The 25,723-nt window shown below is 43.2% G+C and overlaps 1 protein-coding gene across 5 annotated transcripts in view; it reads left to right on the top strand.

The window, feature by feature from the left end:
- LOC137424922 (SID1 transmembrane family member 1) overlaps window positions 1–25,723 on the top strand; it is a 132,406-nt gene that overhangs the window by 85,837 nt on the left and 20,846 nt on the right. For all 5 annotated transcript variants that reach the window (XM_068112823.2, XM_078776074.1, XM_078776073.1 and 2 more), the window contains 5 exons: window positions 773–878; window positions 980–1,038; window positions 3,235–3,272; window positions 3,385–3,523; window positions 20,765–20,899. In XM_068112823.2, the coding sequence (XP_067968924.2) occupies window positions 773–878; window positions 980–1,038; window positions 3,235–3,272; window positions 3,385–3,523; window positions 20,765–20,899 (477 nt within the window). The remainder of the gene's footprint in view (window positions 1–772; window positions 879–979; window positions 1,039–3,234; window positions 3,273–3,384; window positions 3,524–20,764; window positions 20,900–25,723) is intronic.

Raw genomic sequence — 25,723 nt, 5'->3', positions numbered from 1 at the left:
AATCGGACCAACAGTTGCGGAGAAAAACATTTCGTCTTGATCGGATGAAATTTTGTACTTGTCGAATTATGACGTCATAATGGAGGCACCTATGACACCATCATTAACATATGTTATTCCCCATGGATAATTCTTTACAATGAGTCATGTCTCAATTTTTTCTGTGCAGCCTTTTCAGAGATATAGAGGTGCAAAGATTTTCCTTTTTTGCAATATCATGCCTGTACCACATGACCTATGACGTCATAATTATCATTAAAAAATTATACAGGTGGAGATACACCTATGGTGAAAATTTCCTGTCAATCAGACCAACAATTGCAGAGAAAATCATATTTATTCTGTGTGGACAAACAAACAAACAGACAAACGGACTCAAATGCAATACCCTCTCCTCTGGCGAGGGGTAATAACACCACTAATAATAGCATAATATTAATATCATTACAAAACAATATTAAGACTAATAATATCCCCTCTCCTCAAGGGGTTTTGTCTCCGTGGATTTTGTAAAGCAGTAAGTTGCTAGACAGATAAAAACTAGTCTCAAATTAAGCTCTTCTCTTGAGAGCATTTGTTTAGTAATGATAAAATTTTCAGTGTTTTATTTTCTTGGTCCAAGTTCCAGCTTCATCAGCAGAATGTTTAAATTGATGAAAACTTTGGCAATGTGATGAAGGAATACTAAATATTGTTCTTCAGTGTTATGTATATCTCCACTGTTATCTATTCAACCTCACTGAAATTTTGCTGTCAATTATTTATTTTACAGAACCTGGAAAAGCTTGTGTCGTTCTGGATGCTGTATGGCTTTGTACATATGGCAGTTATTTTCTTCATTTCTGTTCGGTTATATCAGCAGTTCAGTCCTCCTGTTGGTGAATCACTCATTGCATAAAGACATTTACAATTGCAGTTTACTAAAGATATCTACTTTCTAATAAAACCAGAAATATCTTTGCATTTTCGTGTTTTGCAGACAGTCGGTTTGTGAAAAAATATAAGAACAAGATTAAGAAGATGGAGATTAGTAAAATGGTAATTATTCTCACTTTTTTATACTTTGCAATAGGTATAAAAGACAAATGAAGGAAGATTTTTCACTCTAATATCAATTATCTGTTTTTGATACTTTGCACGTCACTTGTACACCTTTGGTTACCAGACCTAGAATCTAGATTTGACATTCAAGATCTATCTTGGATTTCTGGTTAAAAAAGCAAATCATAGGCCCAATTCACATGATAATTTGCATGCAATGCTCATCACACACCTTGTGCCACCAAATTAAAATGAATCTTTCTGTGACATTCTATAGAAATGTAATGAAAGTGCATCTATAAGAAATCCATTGACATCTTTTTTACAAATTAAATTGTGACGGTTTTGGGAAACCGTTATTCCCCAGGCAATGGCATGCAACATGAAGGTTCCCGAGTTGAGTTATTTCATGATTAATTATTTCAGATTGGCCTTCCTTATGTCTCGCAGGTTTTAAAGGAAATATGCATTTTGTGGGATTAGTTAGGGATATTCTCTCTTGCTCTCACTTTCTTAATCTTCAAAGAAAAGCACTATCATTTTCAAACTGTCGTGGAAAAGCATAATCAATATAGGCCTCATTTGCATATGATGTGAAAACCTAATTCAAATCTGCTCGCCATAATCCAAATGTCACATCCTCAACCACGGCACGGGATTGGACGTTCGCGTGACGAAAGCAGAGCAATACTCGTCCTCACCATGTTAACTGGAGAGTTGCTCCAAGGCATTTTTTTTTCTTTTGTATACAAGATCGAGGCTCGTGTAAGAGCTAACATTGATCACAAAAAGACAAACTGACACATAAAACATATGATAAAGGGAGCGGTAGACAAGATGGAGAGCAGGGACATCGGGAAATCTGTGGGAGGGAGAGGGCTTGGGGGGAGGAGGCTTGGGAAGGGGAAGGGGGAGGTAAAAATGGATATGGTCTGGTTCGAAGAACACGAAAGGCAGTTCGAGGTCGACAAACTCGTGGCGAGGATGATGTCAGAAGGAGGCTCGTCTGGGCCAATGGACGCACCGTGGCAGGACTAAAGAAGGTGGTGTGTGACCCTTGTCCCCGGCAGGACCCAAATGCAATGCCCTCTCCTATGGTTTCGGTTATCCGCGCCTGGCGTTCAGGACCGGTGGTTCAGGAGGAATCGAGGCAAACCTCCCCTCACCCCCATCACAGTAGACCCGAAACCCGCGGCCATATAACAGAATGATTGTTCTCCCTGTCCGCTGACACGCAGATGGACACTAGCCTCCACAAACAAGACTACACCTTCATTCTTTCTGCTGAATATTCTGTTTTGTTCACCTTAAAACAACTTGCTATATAAAAAAGTTTTGCAGCATCTACTCCTGGATGTGTAACACACACAGCATGCAACCAGATCAAAACACCCTCCTCAATATTGTTGCCCTTTTTTTTTCTTTTTTTTGTATACTGAATCGAGGCTCGTGAAAGAGCTGACATTTACTTCACAAACAAATCAACCAGACAAACAAAATATATAAAAAGAGGGAGCGGAAGACAAGAGAAGGGGAAGCACACAAACACTTGAGAGCACACAACATTTAAGAGCAGGGAGATGTGTGGGAGGCTTGGGGGGAGGAGGCGTGGGAAGGGGGGGGGGGGGGGTGGGAGAAGTATCAAACACAAGGACACCAAGGACTTCCAAGACAGAAGTTGGTATTTCAAAAAAGTGGGATTGGGGTGAAATTAGCGGGGATAGAAAAGATCAAGGTTTTGGATGGGGGAAGATAAGAGATGGTGGTGAACAGCTGTTTTAAAGACCTGGAGGGTGGAGTGGGATTGAAGAGAGTGAGGGAGTTTGTTCCAGAGGCGGGAGAAAAGAGGAATGAAGGAGTGAAGGTGAGCAGAGAGTCTTGATTTTGGCAGTTTAACCATAAGAGGGTTGCAGGCAGATCTTGTGCGACCTGTAGGAATATTTGCGGGACAGAGCCCAGAGAGAGCTGGGGGGGCAAGGCCGGAGAGGAGTCGGTAGAAGACGGAAAGACCACCAACCTGCCTGCGGTGAGTGAGTGAGAGGCCCTTGGAGTTAGCTTCATCGCGGGAGATTCCAATGATTCTGAATGCTTTGGTTATAACAAGGTTATAACATGTTTTTGAAAATGTAATAACAAGGCATCAAATATCGAACAAATTTGTGCCAATCTACAGAGTACGTTTCTTCTTCCCAGGTTATTTTGGCCATTGAAATGATAAGCAATCTTGCACTGTGAGTAAGATTTCTTTGCTCTTCATTTCCATTTCCAGATTGCTTTTTTCTACATGAGAGACAATACCATATTTTCTGTTTTTAATTCCCTTTACCCCTTTTTGCTTTTTAGGATCACAGTTGTTGCAGTTCGACAGATTCAAGGTTTTGATGGAATGAATTTCAGCACATTCATGTTGATGACATTGATCTTGAAGACCATGTTTTGTTTTTCCATTTATATCGTGACACGATACTTTTCCTCCGGCGAAGTAAGTCCAGAGTTTAAATTGTATTACAAGTTGTATATCAAGACATTTTTTTAAAATCTCAATTGTTCTTTAAATGGCCATTTTATGAACATTGGCTTTTGAATCCAATTTTCTTGATTGACTAAATATTTTCACAAAAAAATCAGAAATGAAAAGAATCAGAAAGCATGAAAAGTCTATTTGTGTTGATATTTATTTCATTTTATTCACATATTTATATTTTGTGCCCTTTTACATTTCAATTTGCTGCAACATTTTTTTCAACTTTATTTTATTCAGGTCGAATGCATAATTTACGTTGAATGTAAGATGGAAAACAAACAATTTGTCAGCTGTGAGCACAATATTATGGGGGAAACAAAATGGTCACATGGAGTTTAGCACTGCATTCACTGTGCATTGATCCCTGTTTACATCTTCATGTAATGAAGTCTGCTATTCGGAGCAAGAAAACGCCATGAGACAATATTCCAGGTTCTTTACTAACAGGCCTAAGTATGGCCAAATACCTCGAGTAGGATCTTTGTTTTGGAAATAACTCACTGACTGACTGATATTAATGTCCAGTACCTTCCGGGTGACATAGAAAGCTGAAATTGTGTGTGCCAACGGACATCGAAGCTGATACACCAAGAAAAATCACAGAACCGTCGCAAAACGTCCGTAAATGAAAATTTACACGAAGAAAAACTGTAAAAGCGTCCATAAAAAACCTCATTCGATATCTAGCATTTGAAAATTGTAACTTACATAACTCTAAACTGTGAAATAAATAATCTAAATTGATATCAAGTAGGAGGTCGGTGATTCTTGCTTTAATCATAAAGCTTTTATTACCTCAGCCACCAAAGGTGGATGGAGGTTTTGTTTTCACCCCTGTCTTTATGTTTGTTACTTGCCCGAATATTTTCCGGCAAGTATGTTGGTTGGTTGGTTTGTTACTTGCCGGAAATTTTTTTCCGGCAAGTATGTTGATCTGTTCGTTTGTCTGTTTGTTACTTGCCGGAAATTTTTTTCCGGCAAGTATGTTGATCTGTTCGTTTGTCTGTTTGTCTGTCTGTCTGTTTGTCTGTTTGCAGCACTACGTCTACACCGTTGCACGTAGAATCGCCAAACTTGGCACACATATTGGTCTTGCCCTCTAATGTACTGTGCCCAAATGATGACGTCATCAGTCACGTGGTTCGGCCGCCATCTTGGAAAAACCGAAAATTTTTGCACCTCGATATCTCAGTGCTGAACAGAAAAAATTGACATGGCTCATTGTGAAGAACTCTCCATGGGGAATAAAACATGTTAATGATGACGTCATCAGTCACGTGGTCGGCCGCCATCTTGGAAAAACGGCAAAACTTTGCACCAATATATCTCCAAAAGTGCTGAACAGAAAAAATTGAGACATGGCTCATTGTAAAGAACTCTCCATGGGGAACAAAATATGTTAATGATGACGTCATCAGTCACGTGGTTCGGCCGCCATCTTGGAAAAACGGGCAAACTTTGCACCACTATATCTCCGAAAGTACTGAACAGAAAAAATTGAGACATGGCTCATTGTAAAGAACTCTCCATGGGGAATAAAACATGTTAATGATGACGTCATCAGTCACGTGGTCGGCCGCCATCTTGGAAAAACGGCAAAACTTTGCACCACTATATCTCCAAAAGTGCTGAACAGAAAAAATTGAGACATGGCTCATTGTAAAGAACTCTCCATGGGGAATAAAATATGTTAATGATGACGTCATATGTCACGTAGTTCGGCCGCCATCTTGGAAAAACCGGAAAACGTTACACCTCCATATCTCCGAAAGTCCTGAATAGAAAAACTTGGGACGTGGCTCAATGTAAAGAACTCTCCATGGGGAATAAAATATGTTAATGATGACGTCATCAGTCACGTGGTTCGGCCGCCATATTTGTCCTAAATGGCCAATAAAAAAGTACATTCCGGCAAGTCCTCGGTCTCTGACCGATTTTTCATCTGTCTGTTTGTCTGTTTGTGCACAGTACTACGTCTACACCGTTGCACATAGAATCGCCATACTTTACACACATATTTGTTTTGCCCTGGAATAGACTGTGCCCAATTTTTAACTCTCTAGGCCCAAGGCCTCCATTATGACGTCATAATTCGATAATTCGACAAGTACAAAACTTCATCCAATTAAGATGCAATTTCTTGAGCGCAATGTCGGCATAAACTGGTGTAGAAAAAAATTAATGATGACGTCATCGTTCACGTGATTCGGCCGCCATCTTGGAAAAACCAAAAAGATTTGCACCTCTATATCTCCGAAAGTTCTGAATAGAAAAAATTGAGACATGGCTCATTGTAAAGAACTCTCCATGGGGCATAAAATATGTTAATGATGATGTCATAGGTGCCTCAATTATGACGTCATAATTCGACAAGTACAAAACTTCATCTGATCAAGATGAAATTTCTTGAGCATAATCTAGGAATAAATTAATTTAGAAAACAAAATGATGATGTCATTGGTCACGTGGTTTGGCCGCCATCTTGGAAAAACCGAAAAACGTTGCACCTCTATATCTCCAAAAGTGCTGAATAGAAAAAATTGAGACATGGTTCATTGTAAAGAACTCTCCACGGGGAATAAAATATGATAATGATGATGTTGTAGGTGCCTCCATTATGACGTCATAATTCAACAAGTACAAAACTTCATCCGATCAAGATGAAATTTCTTGAGCATAACCTTGGAATAAATTAGTTTAGAAAACAAATAATGATGACGTCATCGGTAACGTGGTTCGGCCGCCATATTTGTCCAAAATGGCCGATAAAAAAGTATATTCCGGCAAGTCCTCGGTCTCTGACCGATTTTTCATTTGTTTGTTTGTCTGTCTGTGAAGAAGATATCACAAAAAGTTGTGGACAGATTCAAACGATATTTCGCAGAGAGTTAGTGTATGTGACAAGGACGAACTGATTAGATTTTGGTGAAGATCCTGATTCCGATCCGGCTATTAGAATTTTAAAAGTGATTCTTCATCATTGGGAGATAGAGCCAAAAACGATACATAGCATGATATCTCTAAACGTTGTGCACAGATTTGGACGAAAATTGGTGGAGAGGTTGGGTGTATGACAAGGACTAATCGATTCGATTTTGGTGAAGATCTGAATATGGATTCGAATACGAGAATTATATTATTCTCAAGTGATTCTTCACCATTGAAACATCGGGCGAAAAGCGATATATAGCATGATATTTCAAAACGTTGTGGACGAGTTATGACAAAACTTGGTGGATGAATTGTTTCAGCAACAAGAACTAGCTGGTCAGATTTTGTTTCAGGTCCGAATCCAGATCTGGCCCATCTGTGGGATACAAAACATGAGTTGTTCAGCCTGATGGAGGTATGCTCTCTGCCGAGTGTCGTTCTAGTTAGGTACTATTGGAATATAATTTTTAGACCATTTTACCCTTTCGACTGTTGAGACCCCTTAGATCTTTGAAGGCCCTTTAAGACCCCCAAGACCTTTAAGACACTAAAGACCCCCAATACCCCCCAATACCCTTTAGAACCCTAAGTCCCTCAAGACCACTCTGATATTATTTAAGACTCTGAAGACCCCCTAACACTCCCAAGAGCCTTTAAAACCCCATAGGTCCTTAGGACCCCCTAATAAACTTAAGACCCCCAATACCCAGCCTTTAAGACAATCAACATCCTTAAGACAACAAGATTCTTGAGACTTTAAGACCCTTTTTAGACACCTTTAGATCCCTTCACCCTTAAGATCTTTATACCCCTTAAGTCCCTGTAGACCCCTTAGACCAGTGGTTCCCAAACGTTTTTGTCCACTACCCAAAATTTTAAATCACATTCACCTCACGACCCAAATGGTACCAGTACCTACTTGGTGCCAGCACTTACGATAAAAGTTGCTGTTGGATAAAACACTTCGATTGGGAAAAACCCCTCCTTAAAAACCAGGACTTTTGGTCGCGACACTGGGTTTGAGAACGCTGCCATAGAATATCAATGAATGAATGATCGTTTTAAGGCCATTTTCCCCGCTAGAGCGGGGGTTAGCCTTGCGGGCCCCATGACAATCATGGTTCCCTGTTTGAGGCAATGTTTTTATGGCCGGATGCCCTTCCTGACGCCAACCCTTGGTCGCCTCTTACAGGGACCAAGATGCGCAGGGATATGGTGTACCTATTCTAAACCAGGGTACACACCGGGATCATTCATCCCAGCAAGCTGGTACTCAATTTGCCGACCTCGGAAGGATGACAGGCTGAGTCAACCCCCCTGGCGTTAATTCAGCGATCGATCGGGATTCGAACCCAGGATCCGAGGATCCCAAGCCAGCACCCTAACCGCTAAGCCAACACCAGGCTAACCCTGCCATAGACCTTAACACAATTTAGACCACTTACATCCTTCAGACATGTTAGATAGCTTAGGCCCTTGACCATTTAGAGCTTGGACCTTTTTAGACCCTTCTTACATCATTGAGAGATTAGACCCTTTCGACACCTTAGACACTAACTACTATTGGAACGAACCTTTTAGACCTCGATAACTTTTTAAGTGCACACCACGCAAACACCTATAGTCTTCTTGCAAAACACAAACTACACTTTTTTTAGCAAGTGATGCACAAACTCAACCCACCCAAGGGTGGGTACGCTACTAGCACTGTATACATCTATATCTACTTATACAAGAAAAAAAACACGAAAAAATGTAAAAAGACGGATGAAATATAAAAAAAATAAAACCAAACAAGGTAGGAATGACACCACAATACAACACTACAATCCTCATCAATTACCACCACGACATCTTTTGACGTTTTACTTTTGTGAGATTGTGATGGAATACCATCAAAATATGTTGTCGCTATACGATACACATTTATATAGAGAGAATATGGGTCTTCCACCCACTTTGAACTCCCTTCCCCAGATATTCTACCCAGACAGAAACCATACTAGGAGTTGGGTTTGCTTCAACAGAATTTTTAGTTCTTTTTATACAATATATAAACAAAAGAAAAACAAATATACAAATTCACCTTGTAGTATATATATTCACACACATATACACACACACACACACACACACACACACACACACACACACACACACACACACACACACACACACACACACACACACACACACACACACACACACACACACACACACATATATATATATATATATATATATAGCTACGGTTTTGAAATTGGCACATTGAAGTCATTAAAGGTTAAAGGGTTGCCCCCCATAGTTAGTCACACAAGCAACATAAAGGCCCATTTGTAGTATAGTTATGTCTTAGTATGTGTAGGAATAGGCCATTTCCCCTCTTAGTGCCTGCGTTGTGGAAAGACATGAGAATAGGCCCTGCATTCATTTTGCGTCCCACCTCCAATTCTACCTCTATGGGCGTAATATGGGATGGGCGCAATTCTACCTCTATGGGCGTAATTGATCCCGCGCCCCATTCGGCTGACCACGAGTCGAGTAACACGAGGTAGGTCTGAGAAGGAGGAGCGCGGGGTCGGGGTGAGCGGCGTCGAGATCGGGGGAGGCGGAGGCGATGACGGTAAGAGCCACCAGCCAATCAGGGCTCTAGCGCCGTGGCGTGAGAGGGCGTGGTGAGGCACTTCTGGTGAGTTCGAGAAGGTTCGCGGGGCGTGCCTATATAACGCACTGCGCAAAGCCCTCGAAAGGACTCGCAGAGGAGAGAGAGAGATAGAGGACTTACAGAGAGGGAGCTTGAGAGAAAAGACTTACCAGCAGGACGAGGACTTGAACGGCAGTGGCGAAAGGATTCGGCCTCGCAAGATAAGCGCGTTGTTTGAGGACTTGCGCCGAGAGAGAGAAGAAGAGGCGTGGAACTGTACAAAGTACGCGGGCGCAGCCAGGCGCACCGGTAACGCATATTGCGCTTTTCACCCACGCGAGTAAGCGCAGCCATAGCCGCAAGTGAATAACCGCCAGCCGGCACGCGGCACGCGGAGAGCTCCTGCCTTCACCTACTCCAAGGGACGTGCCGGGGACCAGAGAGAGAGCTGCATGGAAGCCATCCCTGGACGAGCTGGTGAACATCGTCCTGCCATCTGCAATCCCCATGTGAGTGTGTGTGTGAGACGGGCCCGTGTCCTTGGGTATTAAGTAAGACTTGTTTTTAAGGATTTGCTCTGTGTCTCTGCTCTTGAATCATTGTGTAAAGTGTAAATAAATTCTGTTCTTCCTTCCAATTCGATCGTACCCGTGATTTCTCCATTGGCTAAGCGTGGTACGAATAAAACCGCTTGAATCGGGTTCCACCATCTAAACGGCGCGGATCGCGTGTACGCAACTGCTCAGCGTATCAACACACGTGGTTCATGTGAGGCTTGTCTCCTCGCTTCAGGGCAGCGCGAGTATTTAGGTAATAGCGAATTTGGTCCTGATACCCTATTTCGCACTGCCCGGAAGGGACGTCACAGGCATCCGGTCGCGCCTGGTCAGTCAAAGACAAGGGGACTAATCCCCCCTTGGTAAGGGGAGAAGGCCGGCGGCGATCCCACAACAATATACATGTATATATATATATATATATATATATATATATATATATATATATATATATATATATATATATATATATACATATATATATATATACACAGACTTGGCATTTAAAATGGAATATTTTTTTTGGGGAGGGTGAACTTACTTTTCAATATGACTTAGAACCAAAAGTTCATTGGAATTATTTGGAAATTATTCGAGATTTTGTCAATGTGACCTTTAAAAGAAACAAAAACCACATTTGACATTTCGAAGCAAATAAATTGATCCTTGAAAGTGATGTAAACTGATATCGAACTCAATTCACGGACAGTACTGTGTTAAACTTCTGTGCGTTCTCCAGAAGTATCTCTTCATTTTGCACATTAGCCCAAATTTTTTTTAACAAAAATAAAAGTTAAATTACGACTGGGATTACGGACAGTAAAATTACAGTTCAGTACTTCGTGTAACCCCCACGAGCATTCAGGAGAGCACGTACACGTTGAGGCATATTCACGAGATTTGCCAAGGTTTGGACAGGAATCGCTTGCCATGCAGTTGCAATAGCCTGCTGCAATTCATGCACAGAGGCAGGCTGCTGGTCCAAGTTGTCAATTTGACGCGTTAGTTCTGCCCACAAGTTCTCTATCGGATTCATATCCGGGGACATGGCAGGCCATTCCATATGCTCTACACCACGGTCAGCAAGAAAGTGTTGGATCATGCGAGCACGATGAGGCCGTGCATTGTCATTTTGGAAGACAAAGTTTCCTCGAAGGGCTGCACGAAAAAATGGAAGCAATGTTTCTTCCAGAATGGCCCTGTGCTTGAACTGGTTCAGGTTTCCATTCAGAACAACCAGGTCAGTTTTGCCCCCTGCATGCAAAGCAGCCCAAACGGTCACCCCACCACCTCCAGCTTGGACTCTTGGCACTATACAATCTTCGTTGTAGGCTTCATGCACTTGTCTGCGCACTCTGACGCGGCCATCTTGACGGTAGACTAGAAATCTAGACTCGTCACTGAAGATTACGTGATTCCAGTGTCCTGGCTGCCATTGACGGTGCTCTCTGGCCCAGTGCAATCGGCGCTGGCGGTGTTGTCTGGTCAGACGTGGCTTTCTCAGGGGATGCCTGGCACGATAGCCTGCTTGAACCAGTCGTTGGTTGACTAGCCTTCTGGATACAGGCACATTTGTCAGTTGCTGCCACTCAGCCCTAAGCCGATTAGCTGAGTTGGTACGGCCATTGCGGATTAACCGGTGCAGCTGGCGTTCATCACTCCTTGTGGTTCTGCGGGGACGTGCTGGCCTCGGTATTGAAGTAGGGACACCCCTCTGAGCATTTCGTTTCAGGATCTTTGACACCTGACCTTGAGTGATGCCATACTGCCAAGCAATAGCACGCTGTTTCATGCTGGAATTTCGTAAAGCCACCACTAAATGACAAACAGCATTGACGAGTTGACGGACCATGTCCAGGGGAAGCGGTAATAACTTTTGAAGACGTGCAGCAGTTGTTTTCCACGAATACAGAAAGCAACAACCCTTATATACCCGATTGTGAAGCCAATCGTCAAATGTACCTGTCCGTACATTTTGTCATGCCACCTGTGATATAATCCTGTTATTGACTTCTTGCTGCGACAGACAATCAGTGACATGGTTCTTTTAACAAAGAAATCACCGAAGCGTAAAAGAAACTCACCAGATTGATATACCGAGTTGAGAAATTAAACGCAAGTCAAGGAAAAAAAAAAATTCCATATTAAATGCCAAGTCTGTATATATATATATATATATATATATATATATATATATATATATATATATATATATACTGAAACGCAAAAGAAACTTACCACTTGTTTGAAATGTAATAAAATTGTAACAGTTCAAAATAAAACAAACCAACAATTGCTAATTGAAACATTGGCATTTTATTGATGACATGTCAAGTTTTTGACCAAGATACACCATCTCAACAGTTTGTTCTACAGTACAGAACAGCACAGGGTGCAATGTCAGTCCCCTTTCAATAGCGTGTATGGCCACCATTGTTTTGGATACAGGCAGTGCATCGTCGGCGTATACTGCCTACCAGTCTTTGGATGGATTGCTGCTGGATTCTGTCCCACTCAGTCCTCAATGTCTGAAGCAGCTCTGCCCGTGTCCTGGCCCTGCCAACTACGCATCTCCCAAGCTCATCCCACAGGTGCTCTATGGGATTCAGGTCAGGGGAGAGCGCAGGCCACTGCATGGTGTTGATGTTCTCGCCTTGGAGAAATGCAGTGGTAAAGCGAGCAGCATGGGGACGAGCGTCGTCATGCTGAAAGGTTCTCAGTTCTGGGTGGTCTAGCAGGAATGGCAGCAGATGAGGTCGCAGGATGTTATCCACATACCGCTGGGCGTTAAGATTCCCATCCACAACCACCAGTGGCGTCCTGTACCGGCCTGATATGGCGGCCCACACCATCACACTTGGGCCACCCCACCTGTTGGCTTGACGCATGCAACAATCGGCATATCGCTCGCCAGTTCTTCTCCAGACACGCTCACGCCCATCAGGACTGTCCACACAGAACCTTGACTCATCGCTGAAAGCGACCTCGTTCCACTGCGCCAAGGTCCACCGCTGATGCTGCTGGCACCATCTCTGTCGATTGCGGCGATGGGCAGCCGTCATCACGGGGCCTCTGTATGGTCTTCTGGCAGTCAGACCATAGTCATGCAGTCGTCTTCGTGCAGTATCATTGGAGATCCGTGGGTTTGCACGCCCCGGAGTTTCTGCCGCAGTGCGGGATGCTGGACGGAATCGATCCCGCAGGTGACTTCGGACCATCTGCCTGTCCTGCCTTGCAGTGGTGACTCTTGGCCTCCCTGATCGAGGTCTGTCATCTGCAGAGTTGTGGAGGGTGTCTCTGTCCACCAGGGCCGATATCGTCTGGTGTGAACAGCCAAGGCGACGTGCCACCTCACGGTAGCTCAGTCCGCCTTGCAGCATGCCCAGGGCACGCTGCCGTTGATCCCTTGACAATCGTGGCATGTTGATTGAAATGCCCATTTTGCACTGGCCTTTTTAAAGCCAATATCAAGACATCACGTGCAGCTCATTAAAATCATCCCGTACCCCTTGGCTAATCACTGACAGTCAAAACGGCTGTTCAACAGCTGTGCTATGAAGTGACCATTGAAGGTTCAAATGACCATCCATGACCGTTTTGTCTGACAGTGAGGACACTATTGTCCACAAATAAGTTCACACATTTACTACACGCAGTGTTATTGTTGATATTTAAAGGTTTCAAAGGTGGTAAGTTTCTTTTGCGTTTCAGTATATATATATATATATATATATATATATATATATATATATATATATATCTTTATATATATATATATATATCTATATCTATATATATATATATACACACACAACAACAACATGCATTTTAAAGGCCATTTTCCCTACTAGAGCGGGGGTTAGCCTTGCGGTCCCCATGACAATCTTCTCCATTTTGCCCTATTTTCTGCATCTCTCCTTGTTAACCCCCTTGCCTGCATTTCTTCTTCCACCATCTTTAGCCAAGTCTTTCTCGGTCTTCCCCGTCCTCTACTTCCTTCTACATTCATTTCCATCACTCTTCTCAACCAGTCCTTTCATCCTTCCTCAACACATGACCAAACCATCTCAACCTGTTCCTCTTCACAGCATCAATCACAGGCTCTATTCCCATCATCTTTCGCAATTCATCATTTGTCTTCCTCTCTCTCAACGATACTCCGCACATCCGTCGAACCATTCGCATTTCCACCCTTTCCAACCTTCGTTGCTACTCTACGTTCATTACCCATGTCTCGCTCCCATAAATCATAACACTTCTCACACATGCAGCATACACCTTTCCCTTCAGCTTCAACGACACTCCCCTCATCATCAGCATGCCATTCAGTTCCCGAACCGAAACTTCTTCCATGCACATCTCACCCTAGCAACCGTTGCCGAGTCTGATCCACCTTCTCCATTCAGCATGTCTCCGAGGTAGCAAAATGTTTTCACACCTTCCAGCTTCACGCCGTCTCCAAGATGCAACTCAACATTTCCTCCATCTGCAGCTCCCTCTGTGCACACCTTACATTTGAATGTAGCTGCCACACTGGTTAATGACCCTCTCAGACCACTACATTTTTGATGAACCCACTCTGCGCACATTGTACATTGAATGGAGTTCACTCCGACACCCTTCCTACACACAGCACAGGGCCACTTCCCAGTTCTTTCCACCTCACCACATGCTTTACCACTTGCCATCACCTTCGTCTTTCCGATATTCACCTTCAGACCTTTTGTCTCCATACATTCCTTCCACTTGTTCATCTTTTCCTTCAGTCCATCCATACTTTCCGCAGTCAACACCAGATCATCTGCATACAACAGCTCCCACGGTAAACCCTCCTTTACGTTCTGAGCCAGCACCTCCATCACAGCTACAAATAGTAGTGAACTTAGTACCGACCCCTGATGCACTCCCACCTTCACCTCAAACTCGCCACTGTTCCCGTCCTTCGTCCTTACAGCTGTGCGCGCTCTTTTGTACATTGCCATCACGACTCTGATCAACCATTCCTCCACTCCTAACTTCCTCAATGCCCATGTCAATACTTTGCGTGGAACCCTATCGAATGCTTTCTCCAGATCAACAAACAAAAGAAACAACTTCTTCCTCTTCTCCATGTACTTCTCCTGCAACTGCCTCACAATGAACAGCACATCTGTCATTACTCTTCCTGGCATAAATCCAAACTGCATTTCGTCGATCTTCACTTTCTTCCTTATCCTCCTCTCCAACACCCTTTCCAATACCTTCATTCCATGCTCCAATAACTTTATCGCTCGGTACGAGCCACACTCCAGAGGGTCACCTTTCCCCTTGTATAGCGGGACGAGGGTACTCAGTTCCCAATCCACTGGAATGCGGCCTTCTTTCACTACCAGATTACAGATCTCTGTCATTCTCTTTACACCCCAACTTCCTGCTGCCTTCAACATATCTCCCACAACTCCCGTCGGCCCTCCCGCTTTTCTATCCTTCATTGCTTTTATCGCTTCCTCAACCTCCTTCTCAGTTATCTTCTCTGCCGGTCCTAAAACTGGGTTACTCTCTATGTTGCCATCCCAATTCATTCTCTATATTCAACAGCATTTCCATATATCTTTTCCATCTTTCTTTAATTCCATCTGGGTCGACAATGATTTGTCCCACTTCATCCTTCAAGCAACTCACCCCCATCACATCACACCTCTCTTTCGCTATCTGCTTTGCAATCCTGAATAATGCTTTCTGGCCCTCTTCCGAATCCAAGCGTTCTCTGAACATTTTCCTGCATGCCTCCTGTGCCTTTGCTATCTCTTTCTTTGCAGCCTTCCTGGCTGCCTTATAACTTCATGCTCTGCTGTTTCTGCTCCCATACCCTTTGCCTTCTGCCACTCCTTGAAGTTCTTCCTCTTCTCGTCAATCCTGTTTCCAACTTCATCATCCCACCACCATGTTTCCGAGTGCCTCGGTGGTCCTTTTGGCCATCAACATACCTCACCAACGGCTCCCAACAGACTAGCTTTCATTGACATCCAACCACTTTCAAGCTCAACCACATCAACCTCGACCCTACTCAGCCTCTCCATTAATGCCTCCCTTACTGTCACCTCTTTCAACCTCCACACCTTCATTCTCGGTTGGTACTTCACCCGCCGAGCTCTCCTCACACCTTTCACCCTTATGTCGCAGACAACCAAGTGGTGCTGTGAAACAGCCTCCTCCCCCGGGATCACCTTTGTGTCCCGGAGGTGCCCCCTATCTCGCCTACGCACCATCAGGTAGTCAACGGTTGTCGTCGACCCACCTGACGTGTATGTAACAAGCTTATTATCCTCTTTCTGGAACTGAGTATTTAAAATCAACAAATCAGCTCCATCAGCAAACTCGAAAATCCTTTCACCTTCTCCATTTCTCACACCATATCCGTAACCCCCATGAACTCCCTCAAAACCATCCATACTCCTTCCCACATGTCCATTTAGGTCTCCTCCTACCACAACAACTTCCTCATCTTTCACGTTTTCCATCAGCTTCTCTATCGCACACCAGAACTTGTCCTTCTCTTCATCGCTTCGACCAACCTGCGGAGCATATCCCGAGATGACGTTCACCAAGAGCTTTCCAATCATCATTTTCACCATCATCAACCTATCACTCACTCGAGTCACACTCACCACACTGTCTACAAACTCCTCAGAAAACCTCCAATCATCATTTTCACCATCATCAACCTATCACTCACTCGAGTCACACTCACCACACTGTCTACAAACTCCTCAGAAAACAGGACACCAACACCATTCACGCCCTCCGGGCACCCTTGCCACATAAACTTGTATTTCTGTCCCTGCCTACCCTTCACCATTCTCACACTACTTCCCTTCCATCTCGTCTCTTGCACACAACATATGTCCACTCTTCTTCTGACCAATACTTCCACCACTTCTCCTGATCTCCCTGTCATTGTCTCTACATTCCATATCCCAAACCTCAGAAACCGATCTCCACTTCGGGCTGTACCCTGCCCATATGTAGTTGTAATTGTCATGGTTCTCTTTTTGAGGCAATGTTTTTATGGCCGGATGCCCTTCCTGACGCCAACCCTCTTAGTCGTCTCTTATGACACGCAGGGGTACGGTGTACCTATTCTAATCCAGGGTAAACACTGGGAAACGTTTAAAACATGGAAATTCTGGGGAGGGGGGGGGGGGGGAGGGCGGCATCAGCATCACGGCTGGTTTAAACATATTTCAATAATATTTAAACAAAACCATGAAAAACAATCTGGGAAAAGTCTCTAAGTGAGAACGTGGATTTGAGAAAGCAGGAGCAGAGGTGGAAGAAAAACGAGATATAGGGGGCGGGGCACAAGTCGAGACGAGGAGGAGAGCGAACAAGCACGTGTCCGGGAGGAGAGAAAGAATCAATATATAATTATTTTTGTTTGTTTATTTGTTTGTTCTGTTTTCAAAACGCTGGACAAAGGGTAAGATGTTCGTGAGAGGTAGGGGGGAGAAAAGAAAATCAAAGAAACAAGCAAATACTATGAAGGAAAGAACCCATATTCACAAAACACTGACGGGGGGGAGGGAGCCCGGAGAGACCAGGCCGCGGACGAGGCGCGAACAAAAAAAACGACTAATTACACACAAATTTGCAACAACTACAAAACCAAAACCAAATAGAAACACACAATAACACATACACAACAAAATACCCAGCGGAAATTTGACAAAGACACGAACGGGAAGACACTCAAACTTTGATGCCGTGGCGAGATCGAAGCAAGCCTCGTCACTCGAGGGACCGGAAGTCAAAAAAAAAAAAGTTTATATAAATATATAAAATGCATAAATAGGCAATGGAGTACGATAGTCTGATGCTAGCAGGCAATGATGTCACGTATCTGAATAGATATCTGAATATCTGAACAGATAATCCGTAATGACGCACTGCTAGATGGTTCCTCTGGAGCTTTGCAGGCAATGCGGACATGCATGGCGATGACGTCATGTTGTCCGCTCATATAGGTTGGAGAACCAGATTACAGATACCATTATTAGTAACTCCCAACCGCAACCAGGTCGACTCCATATGATGAGTGGATACCAGAGATAACGTTACCGTGCGGCAGGCGGTGCTTATCGCTCCCAGCAAGGTGCAGCAGCAGCTGTATGGGACACCGTGCTGGCGGTTCTCCACTGATATGAAGGTCGCATAGTGACTGATGTGTGTGTCGGTGTGTGTGTGTGTGTGTATATGTGTGTGTATATATATATATATATATATATATATATATATATATATATATATATATATATATATATATATATATATATATATATATATATATATATATATATATATATATATATATACACACAGACTTGGCATTTAATATGGAATTTTTTTTTTTCTGGGGGTGAACTTACTTTTCAAGATGTCTTAGAACCAAAAGTTAATTGGAATTATGTTGAAATTATTCTAGATTTTGTTAATGTGACCTTTAAAAGAAACAAAAACCACATTTGACATTTCTAAACAAATAAATTGATCCTTGAAAGTGATGTGAACTGATATCGAACTCAATTCATGGACAGTACTGTGTTAAACTTCTGTACGTTTTCCAGAAGTATCTCTTTATTTTGCACATTAGCCAAAAAATTTTTAAACAAAAACAAAACTTAAATTACGACTGGGATTACGGACAGTATAATTACAGTTCAGTTCTTCGTGTAACCCCCACGAGCATTCAGGAGAGCACGTACACGTTGAGGCATGCTGTTCATGAGATTTGCCAAGGTTTGGACAGGAATCGCTTGCCATGCAGTGACAATAGCCTGCTGCAATTCACGCACAGAGGTCGGCTGCTGGTCCAAGTGGTAGATTTGACGCGTTATTTCTGCTCACAAGTTCTCTATCGGATTCATATCCGGGGACATGGCAGGCCACTCCATATGCTCTACACCACGGTCAGCAAGAAAGTGTTGGATCATGCGAGCACGATGAGGCCGTGTATTGTCATCTTGGAAGACAAAGTTTCCTCGAAAGGCTGCATGAGCAAATGGAAGCAATGTTTCTTCCAGAATGGCCCTGTACTTGAACTGGTTCAGGTTTCCATTCAGAACAACCAGGTCAGTTTTGCCCCCTGCATGAAAAGCAGCCCAAACGGTCACCCCACCACCTCCAGCTTGGACTCTTGGCACTATACAATCTTTGTTGTAGGCTTCATGCACTTGTCTGCGCACTCGGACGCAGCCATCTTGACGATAGACCAGAAATCTAGACTCGCCACTGAAGATCACGTGATTGCAGTGTCCTGGCTGCCATTGACGGTGCTCTCTGGCCCACTGCAATCGGCGCTGGCAGTGTTGTCTGGTCAGGCGTGGCTTTTTCAGGGGATGCCTGGCACGATAGCCTGCTTGAACCAATCGTTGGTTGAATAGCCTTCTGGATACAGGCACATTTATCAGTTGCTGCCACTCAGCCCCAAGCCGATTAGCTGACTTGGTACGGCCATTGCGGACTAACCGGTGCAGCTGGCGATCATCCCTCCTTGTGGTTCTACGGGGACGTCCTGGCCTCGGTATTGGAGTAGGGACACCCCTCTGAGCATTTCGTTTCAGGATCTTTGACACCTGACCTTGAGTGATGCCATACTGCCGAGCAATAGCACGTTGTTTCATGCCGTAATTTCGTAAAGCCACCACTCCATGACAAACAGCATTGTCGAGTTGACGGACCATCTCCAGAGGAAGCGGCAATAACCTTTGGAAACGTGCAGCAGTTGTTTTCCACTAATACAGAACGCAACAATCCTTGTATACCCGACTGTGAAACCAATCATCAAATGCACCTGTCCGTACATTTTGCCACGCCACCTGTGATATAATCCTGTTGTTGTCTTCTTGCTGCGACAGACAATCAGTGAGATGGTTCTTTCAACAAATAAATCACCAAAGTGTAAAAGAAACTCACCAGATTGATATACTGAGTTAAGAAAGTAAACCCAAGTCAAGAAAAAAAATATATTCCATATTAAATGCCAAGTCTGTGTATATATATATATATATATCTATCTATCTATATATATATATCCATCTATATATATATATATCCATCTATATATATATATATCCATCTATATATATATATATCCATCTATATATATATATATATATATATATATATATATATATATATATATATATAAATAATTATATATACTATATATATATATATATATATATATATATATATATAATTATATATATATATATATATATATATATATATATATATATATATATATATATAATTATATATATAATTATATATATATATATATATATATATATATATATATATATATATATATATATATATACATATATATATGCATGACCAATACACGACTTGAAAAATGACATAGTCCGACCCAGAGTGCTCTCTGCGCATACACAGAAACCCCTAGAGATTGTGGTGTTCGAGGCACCATAAAGTATATGGTGTGTGCGAGATAAGGATTGTTACATAAAATGTCTCGCAAAGCTTCTAAAAGAAGCCGAAAATACTTGGAAAACTACCCCCTCCTACCTCCTTCCCAATGGACTTTGAACCTTGTTGGAATGGTTCCTGTGAACATGGCAGGCTTGGTGATTTATTTCATAGATGTCTGCAATTGAAAGATGATGCTGCGAGTTTTATCAAGTAATGGTAACCAATGCTTATGCCAGCTATACTTATGTGAAAGCTGAATTTATCAGGCAGATTTCCCTCAGGGAGACACTGTATTTGGTTTGGGTGCAATGAGGTCATGAGGTGTGTGGGTTTGGGTGCATGAGAACACTCATGGGAATGACATATCTGAGGTGCATGTGTGTGTTTTACATATCGACTGCAGCTATTTCACTTCCAGATTTCACCCAATCAACGGCAGATTAAAAGTGTCCGGATGAGCATAAATGTGTCACTGAAAACGAACATGCATGAAAGGCCTCCTTAGCATTCATACATCATTTTGTAAGTCTCTTATTAATTACAAAGGCAATAATCAAATCTTGCGGATGTTTCTAATGTTTTATTTGCTTGCAGAATTCACGAAAGACATTGCAGAGCTGTTTGCACTTAACATGCCATAAGCTTCTGACAATTATCCTGTCTGTGCTGTCAATCACCCTGTGGGCTATAGCACTATCATATTTTTACAACTTTCAATATAGCTGGAAGGTAAGCCTGCAAACATTGAATCCTCTGTTGATATTTTTTATAATCTCCGTATAAAAAATATATTGCTCAAAATGAAAGAAATGCGTCATTAAAATTTGTTATGAGATCATTATACTGAAGTAGCAGGTTTTGATTTTCTGATTTTCTCTGCCAGCCAAATATACTGTGGTCGTAGCCACCTTAGAACAAAATCATTGCAGAGGTGTGTGTGCATGCGTGTTCATAAATATACATAGTCACGTGAAAAAGTAAGTACACCCCATGTAAAGTTTTGACTTTTTCAACATATTTCAACATACAGCTATTTGATCTTCATTTCAACAATATTGATCGATAAAGGTGATATAATATAACAAATATCATGAAACATTTAGATTTTGTAGTCCATTGTATAATTTAAATATACATAAATGCAAATTTCGCATGTGGAAAAAGTAAGTACACCCCTACATTTATCACTACTTCAAATACCTAAAATTAGAATCAGGTGCACCAGCTCAGGTGCAAATGATTAGAACATCGTTAGAGAGGATCTTGGAGGAAGCTGTCTTATTTAAACCTCAGACATTTAGTTTGGTTTGCTCTTTGTTGTTGAAGTGGGCGGCGTCACCATGCCTAGATCAAAAGAGCTCTCTGAGGCCTTTAGAAAGAGAAAGAAGGTTATTGCGGACGCGGACGTCCACGGACATCGTTACTTCCGGGTCACTCGCCTAGCAGGCTGAGCTGAGTCGGTCGTCCTGTGTATTTGATTGATTCCATTGGATTTAGTGTGTGCTGTCATGTTGTGCTTTGTGTGAATGACTGTGTGACTGTGATGGATCCCTCTTTCGTTTCCTGGCTTCTGGCGGCGTGTCTGCCCATGAGATTTGCAGTATTTTGGATTTTACTCGCCATCAAGTTGACAATTTCGAACCGTGAGTACCCGCCATGTTTTTTCGCTGCGCATCACGTAGCCCCGATGTGCGCCTCTCAACAAGACAGTTCTTTTCCCGTCTCGCCCCATCGCTCGTCCCACCGCTCGCCCCACCTTGGCACGCACCACGACATGTACTGAGCTCGACTATCCGCTCTAACTCTTCTGTCCCGAGGCCTATTCGCTACACTCGGCAAAAACTTTTGTCTTTAAACAACACCACTTGATTGACTCCTCGACTTGTCTCAGGCCTTAGAGAACTTTAAATCAGCGTTGGTCTCCCGAGAAAATGCACAAAGCGAGGCGGGAGGAGAAAGCAGAGAAAAATACCGATTGTGATTTCTCTTCGCGACCAGCGATGGCCAGGCCCACATTTTAATAATTCCTGCGAAAAAGTGTCCCCTGTCAACTTCAATAACCTCATCTATCCCTGTAGAACATACACAGCACCAAATCAACACCATTCTGACCTGTCTCTCGCCTTATTCAACGCTCAGTCTGTAAGTAGTCCTGAAAAGCGAACTGAAATTACCTCTTTTATTCAAGATAATGCTTTAGACGTGCTTTTTCTGACCGAAACTTGGCTCCGACCCAGTGGCGACGAAGCGAGATGTGCTGATCTCACCCCACTTGGATACACCCTGCAGTCATTTCCTCGCTCCTCTAGAGGTGGGGGCGTGGCTGTTATTTTCAGAGACAACTTCTCTCCCTTTGTCTCCTTCACCACTACTTTTTCGTTCGACCATTTATCCTACGAGCTAGCCCATGTCACCTTCACTCTGTCAGAAAACACTCTTCATTTCTTCTGCCTCTACCGACCTCCACCTAACCGGAAAAACTAGCTTACTGACTATGATCGTGACCCAGCTTCCTAATCTGCTTGACCACTGCAATACTCTTCCTGGTTTCGTCCTGATTCTTGGAGATTTCAACGTCCACTACGACCAACCACAACATCCTCTCACTTCAAAGATCATTGACCTCCTTTCTACTTTTAGTCTGTCTCAGTCTGTCTCCCAACCTACACACATTAAAGGACACATCCTGGATTGGTTAGTGCACAGATGCGATGATCAGTTGGTGCAGTCCACGTCAGTGACCTGTGCTATCACCTCGGACCACTTCTGTGTCACCAGCCACCTGAGTATTTCTGTTCCTCGTCTTCTGCCCACCTTCATCACCGCCCGCAACATCCATGCCATCGACCGTTCCGCCTTTAAAGAGGACCTTCACACCTGTCTCTCTGGCCGTTCGTTCTTCACTGCAGAAAACCTTGACTCTTGCCTCCGCACAGCGTTGGACTGTCATGCTCCAGCGACACGGCGCGCCATTTCCAGATGCAGAAGTACTCCATGGTTCAGCGCAGTCAGCGACGAAGTCACTGCTGCCAAAAAGGAACGACGACGTGCCGAGAGACAGTGGCTGAAGACTGGCCTCACAGTCCATAAACAGTTGTATAACATAGCTAAAAGACTCGTCATAAAAATCATTCTGAAAGCAAAAACGTCATATATTTCTGATCGGATTACTTGGAGCTCCTCCTGCAAGCAACTGTTCAGCATTACCAACTGCCTTCTTGCCACCAAAAATAATCCGTTCTTCCCACTGTATTTCCTCAAAACGAACTACCCCAATGCTTCCTGCATTTCTTTCACAATAAAATTCAGTCAATAAGAAACAATCTTGACAAGCAGTCACTCCTTTCCTTCAATGATGCTGAACACTGCTTTCACGGACGACCTCTCAGTTCGTTTACTCCTGTTACTGAGGAAGTTGTCAAATGTACAATCCTCAAGACAAACACAAAAACATGTGATCTCGACCCCCCTTCCCAACGATTTGTTTACTGAGTGTTTGGACATCCTCCTCCCATTTATCACTGCAGTTATCAATGATTCTCTGACTACTGGTTCATTTCCGCTTCTCTTTAAGCAAGCTCTTGTTAAACCACTTCTTAAAAAGCCCACCCTTGACCTTAACGACATGAAAAATTACCGTCCTATCTCCAACCTGTCTTTCCTGTCAAAGATCACAGAAAGAATTGTGCTATCACAGATGAATGACCATCTAGTTTCAAATAATCTTTTCAATTCTCGCCAGTCGGCATATAGACCAGACCATAGCACCGAGACCGCTCTCCTAAGAATAACCAATGATCTTCTGACCTCTCGACTGTGGTAAGGTTTCCGTTCTTGCTCTTCTAGACTTGTCTGCCGCCTTTGACACGATTGACCATAGTGTCTTAATTCGTCGTCTTGAACTCACATTTGGTATAACTGGTATTCCCCTTTCTTGGCTGATGTCCTATCTTACTGATAGAGCGCAAACAATTACTGTCAATGGCCAGAAATCAGCCCCTTCTCCACTTTCCTTTTGCGTTCCCCAGGGCTCAGTCCTGGGACCTATCCTCTTTCTTTTGTACACTCAGCCTCTATTTGATCTTGTCGCCAGACATTCAGTTGATCACCACGCCTTTACGGACGACAATCAGCTGTACAAAGGAAGCACGATTCAACAAATTGTGCCCACTGTTAAAGTGCTAGAAGGCTGTATTGCCGACGTGAAGGCGTGGATGACCCAAAACAAACTTCAGCTGAACGATGCTAAAACAGAGTCTATGATTGTAAGATCGCACATATGTCCTCTACAATGTTCACTTCCTACCATTATTCATGTTGGTGAAAGCGATGTAAACTTTGTTTCGTCGGCCAAGAATCTTGGTGCGATTTTAGACTGTAACATGACATTTTCCAAGCAAGTACTTGAAACTTGCAAATCAGCATAATTTCAGCTGCGAAAGATCGCATCCATTCGCCACTTTCTTACTCCTCAAGCTGCTCTAACTCTGGTCTGTGCCCTTGTTCTCTCAAGGCTAGACTATTGTCATTCTTTGTATGCTGGCAGCCCTCAGTTTCTCTTGGATAAGTTACAAAAGGTTCAAAACTCTGCCGCTCGTCTTGTCTGTAAGGCGAAGAAGTCTGACCATGTTACTCCGCTTCTTGAATCTTCACACTGGCTGCCTGTCTCTGCTCGTGTGCAATACAAAATTTGCACACTATGTTATAAATCATTGTGTGGAGCGGGACCTCACTATCTTTCCGATTTGCCTACTCTCTATATACCTCAGCGACGGCTTCGTTAAAGTGACGACTCTATGACCTTAGAGCCACCGCGCACCAGCACCAAGTCGTTTGGCGAGAAATCTTTTTCTTTTGCTCCACCTCTGCTCTGGAATGACTCGCCTTCCTCTGTTCGACATGTTGACTCTCTTCCTGCCTTTAAAACCTCCCTCAAAGTCTATCTGTTTCACAAGTCTTTCAAAGTACAAGTCCAGTTTTTCCTTTGGTTTGAGGTGGGACGGAGATCGAGAGTATGTCTGTGTACGTGTGCGGGGGATGGAGGGGGAGGAGGGGGAGAGTTCACATCTGTGGGTTTTGAATGGGGAGGGAGAGGAATAGGACAAGAGTGAAGGTGTGTCTGTGTGTGTGTCTGTGTGTGTGTGTGTGTGTGTGTGTGTGTGTGTGTGTGTGTGTGTGTGTGTGTGTGTGTGTGTATGTGTGTGCGGTGTGTGTGCATTTGCATGATAATGTAAAGCGCCATGAGGGTCGTTAACTCTGATTGATGGGGCTATATAAGACTCCTTTATTATTATTATTATTTTATTATTATTATTATTATTATAGATGCCTCCGAGTCTGCGAAGGGATTTAAAAAGATCTCCAAACAATTTGAAATCAATCATTCGACTCATCATCTACAAGTGGAGAAGATTCCAAACAACTGCCAACTTGTTCAGGCCAGGCTGCCCCAGCAAGTTCAGCCCGAGCGCAGACCGCAAGATAGTGAAAGAAGTCTCTAAGAACCCCAGAATGTCATCAAGGGACCTACAGGTAGCTCTTGCCACTGTTGAT

Source organism: Myxine glutinosa, chromosome 4, assembly GCF_964187855.1.
Source record: "Myxine glutinosa chromosome 4, kmMyxGlut1.1, whole genome shotgun sequence".
NCBI classification, from domain to species: domain Eukaryota; kingdom Metazoa; phylum Chordata; class Myxini; order Myxiniformes; family Myxinidae; genus Myxine; species Myxine glutinosa.
This window is presented reverse-complemented; position numbering and strand designations above follow the sequence as displayed.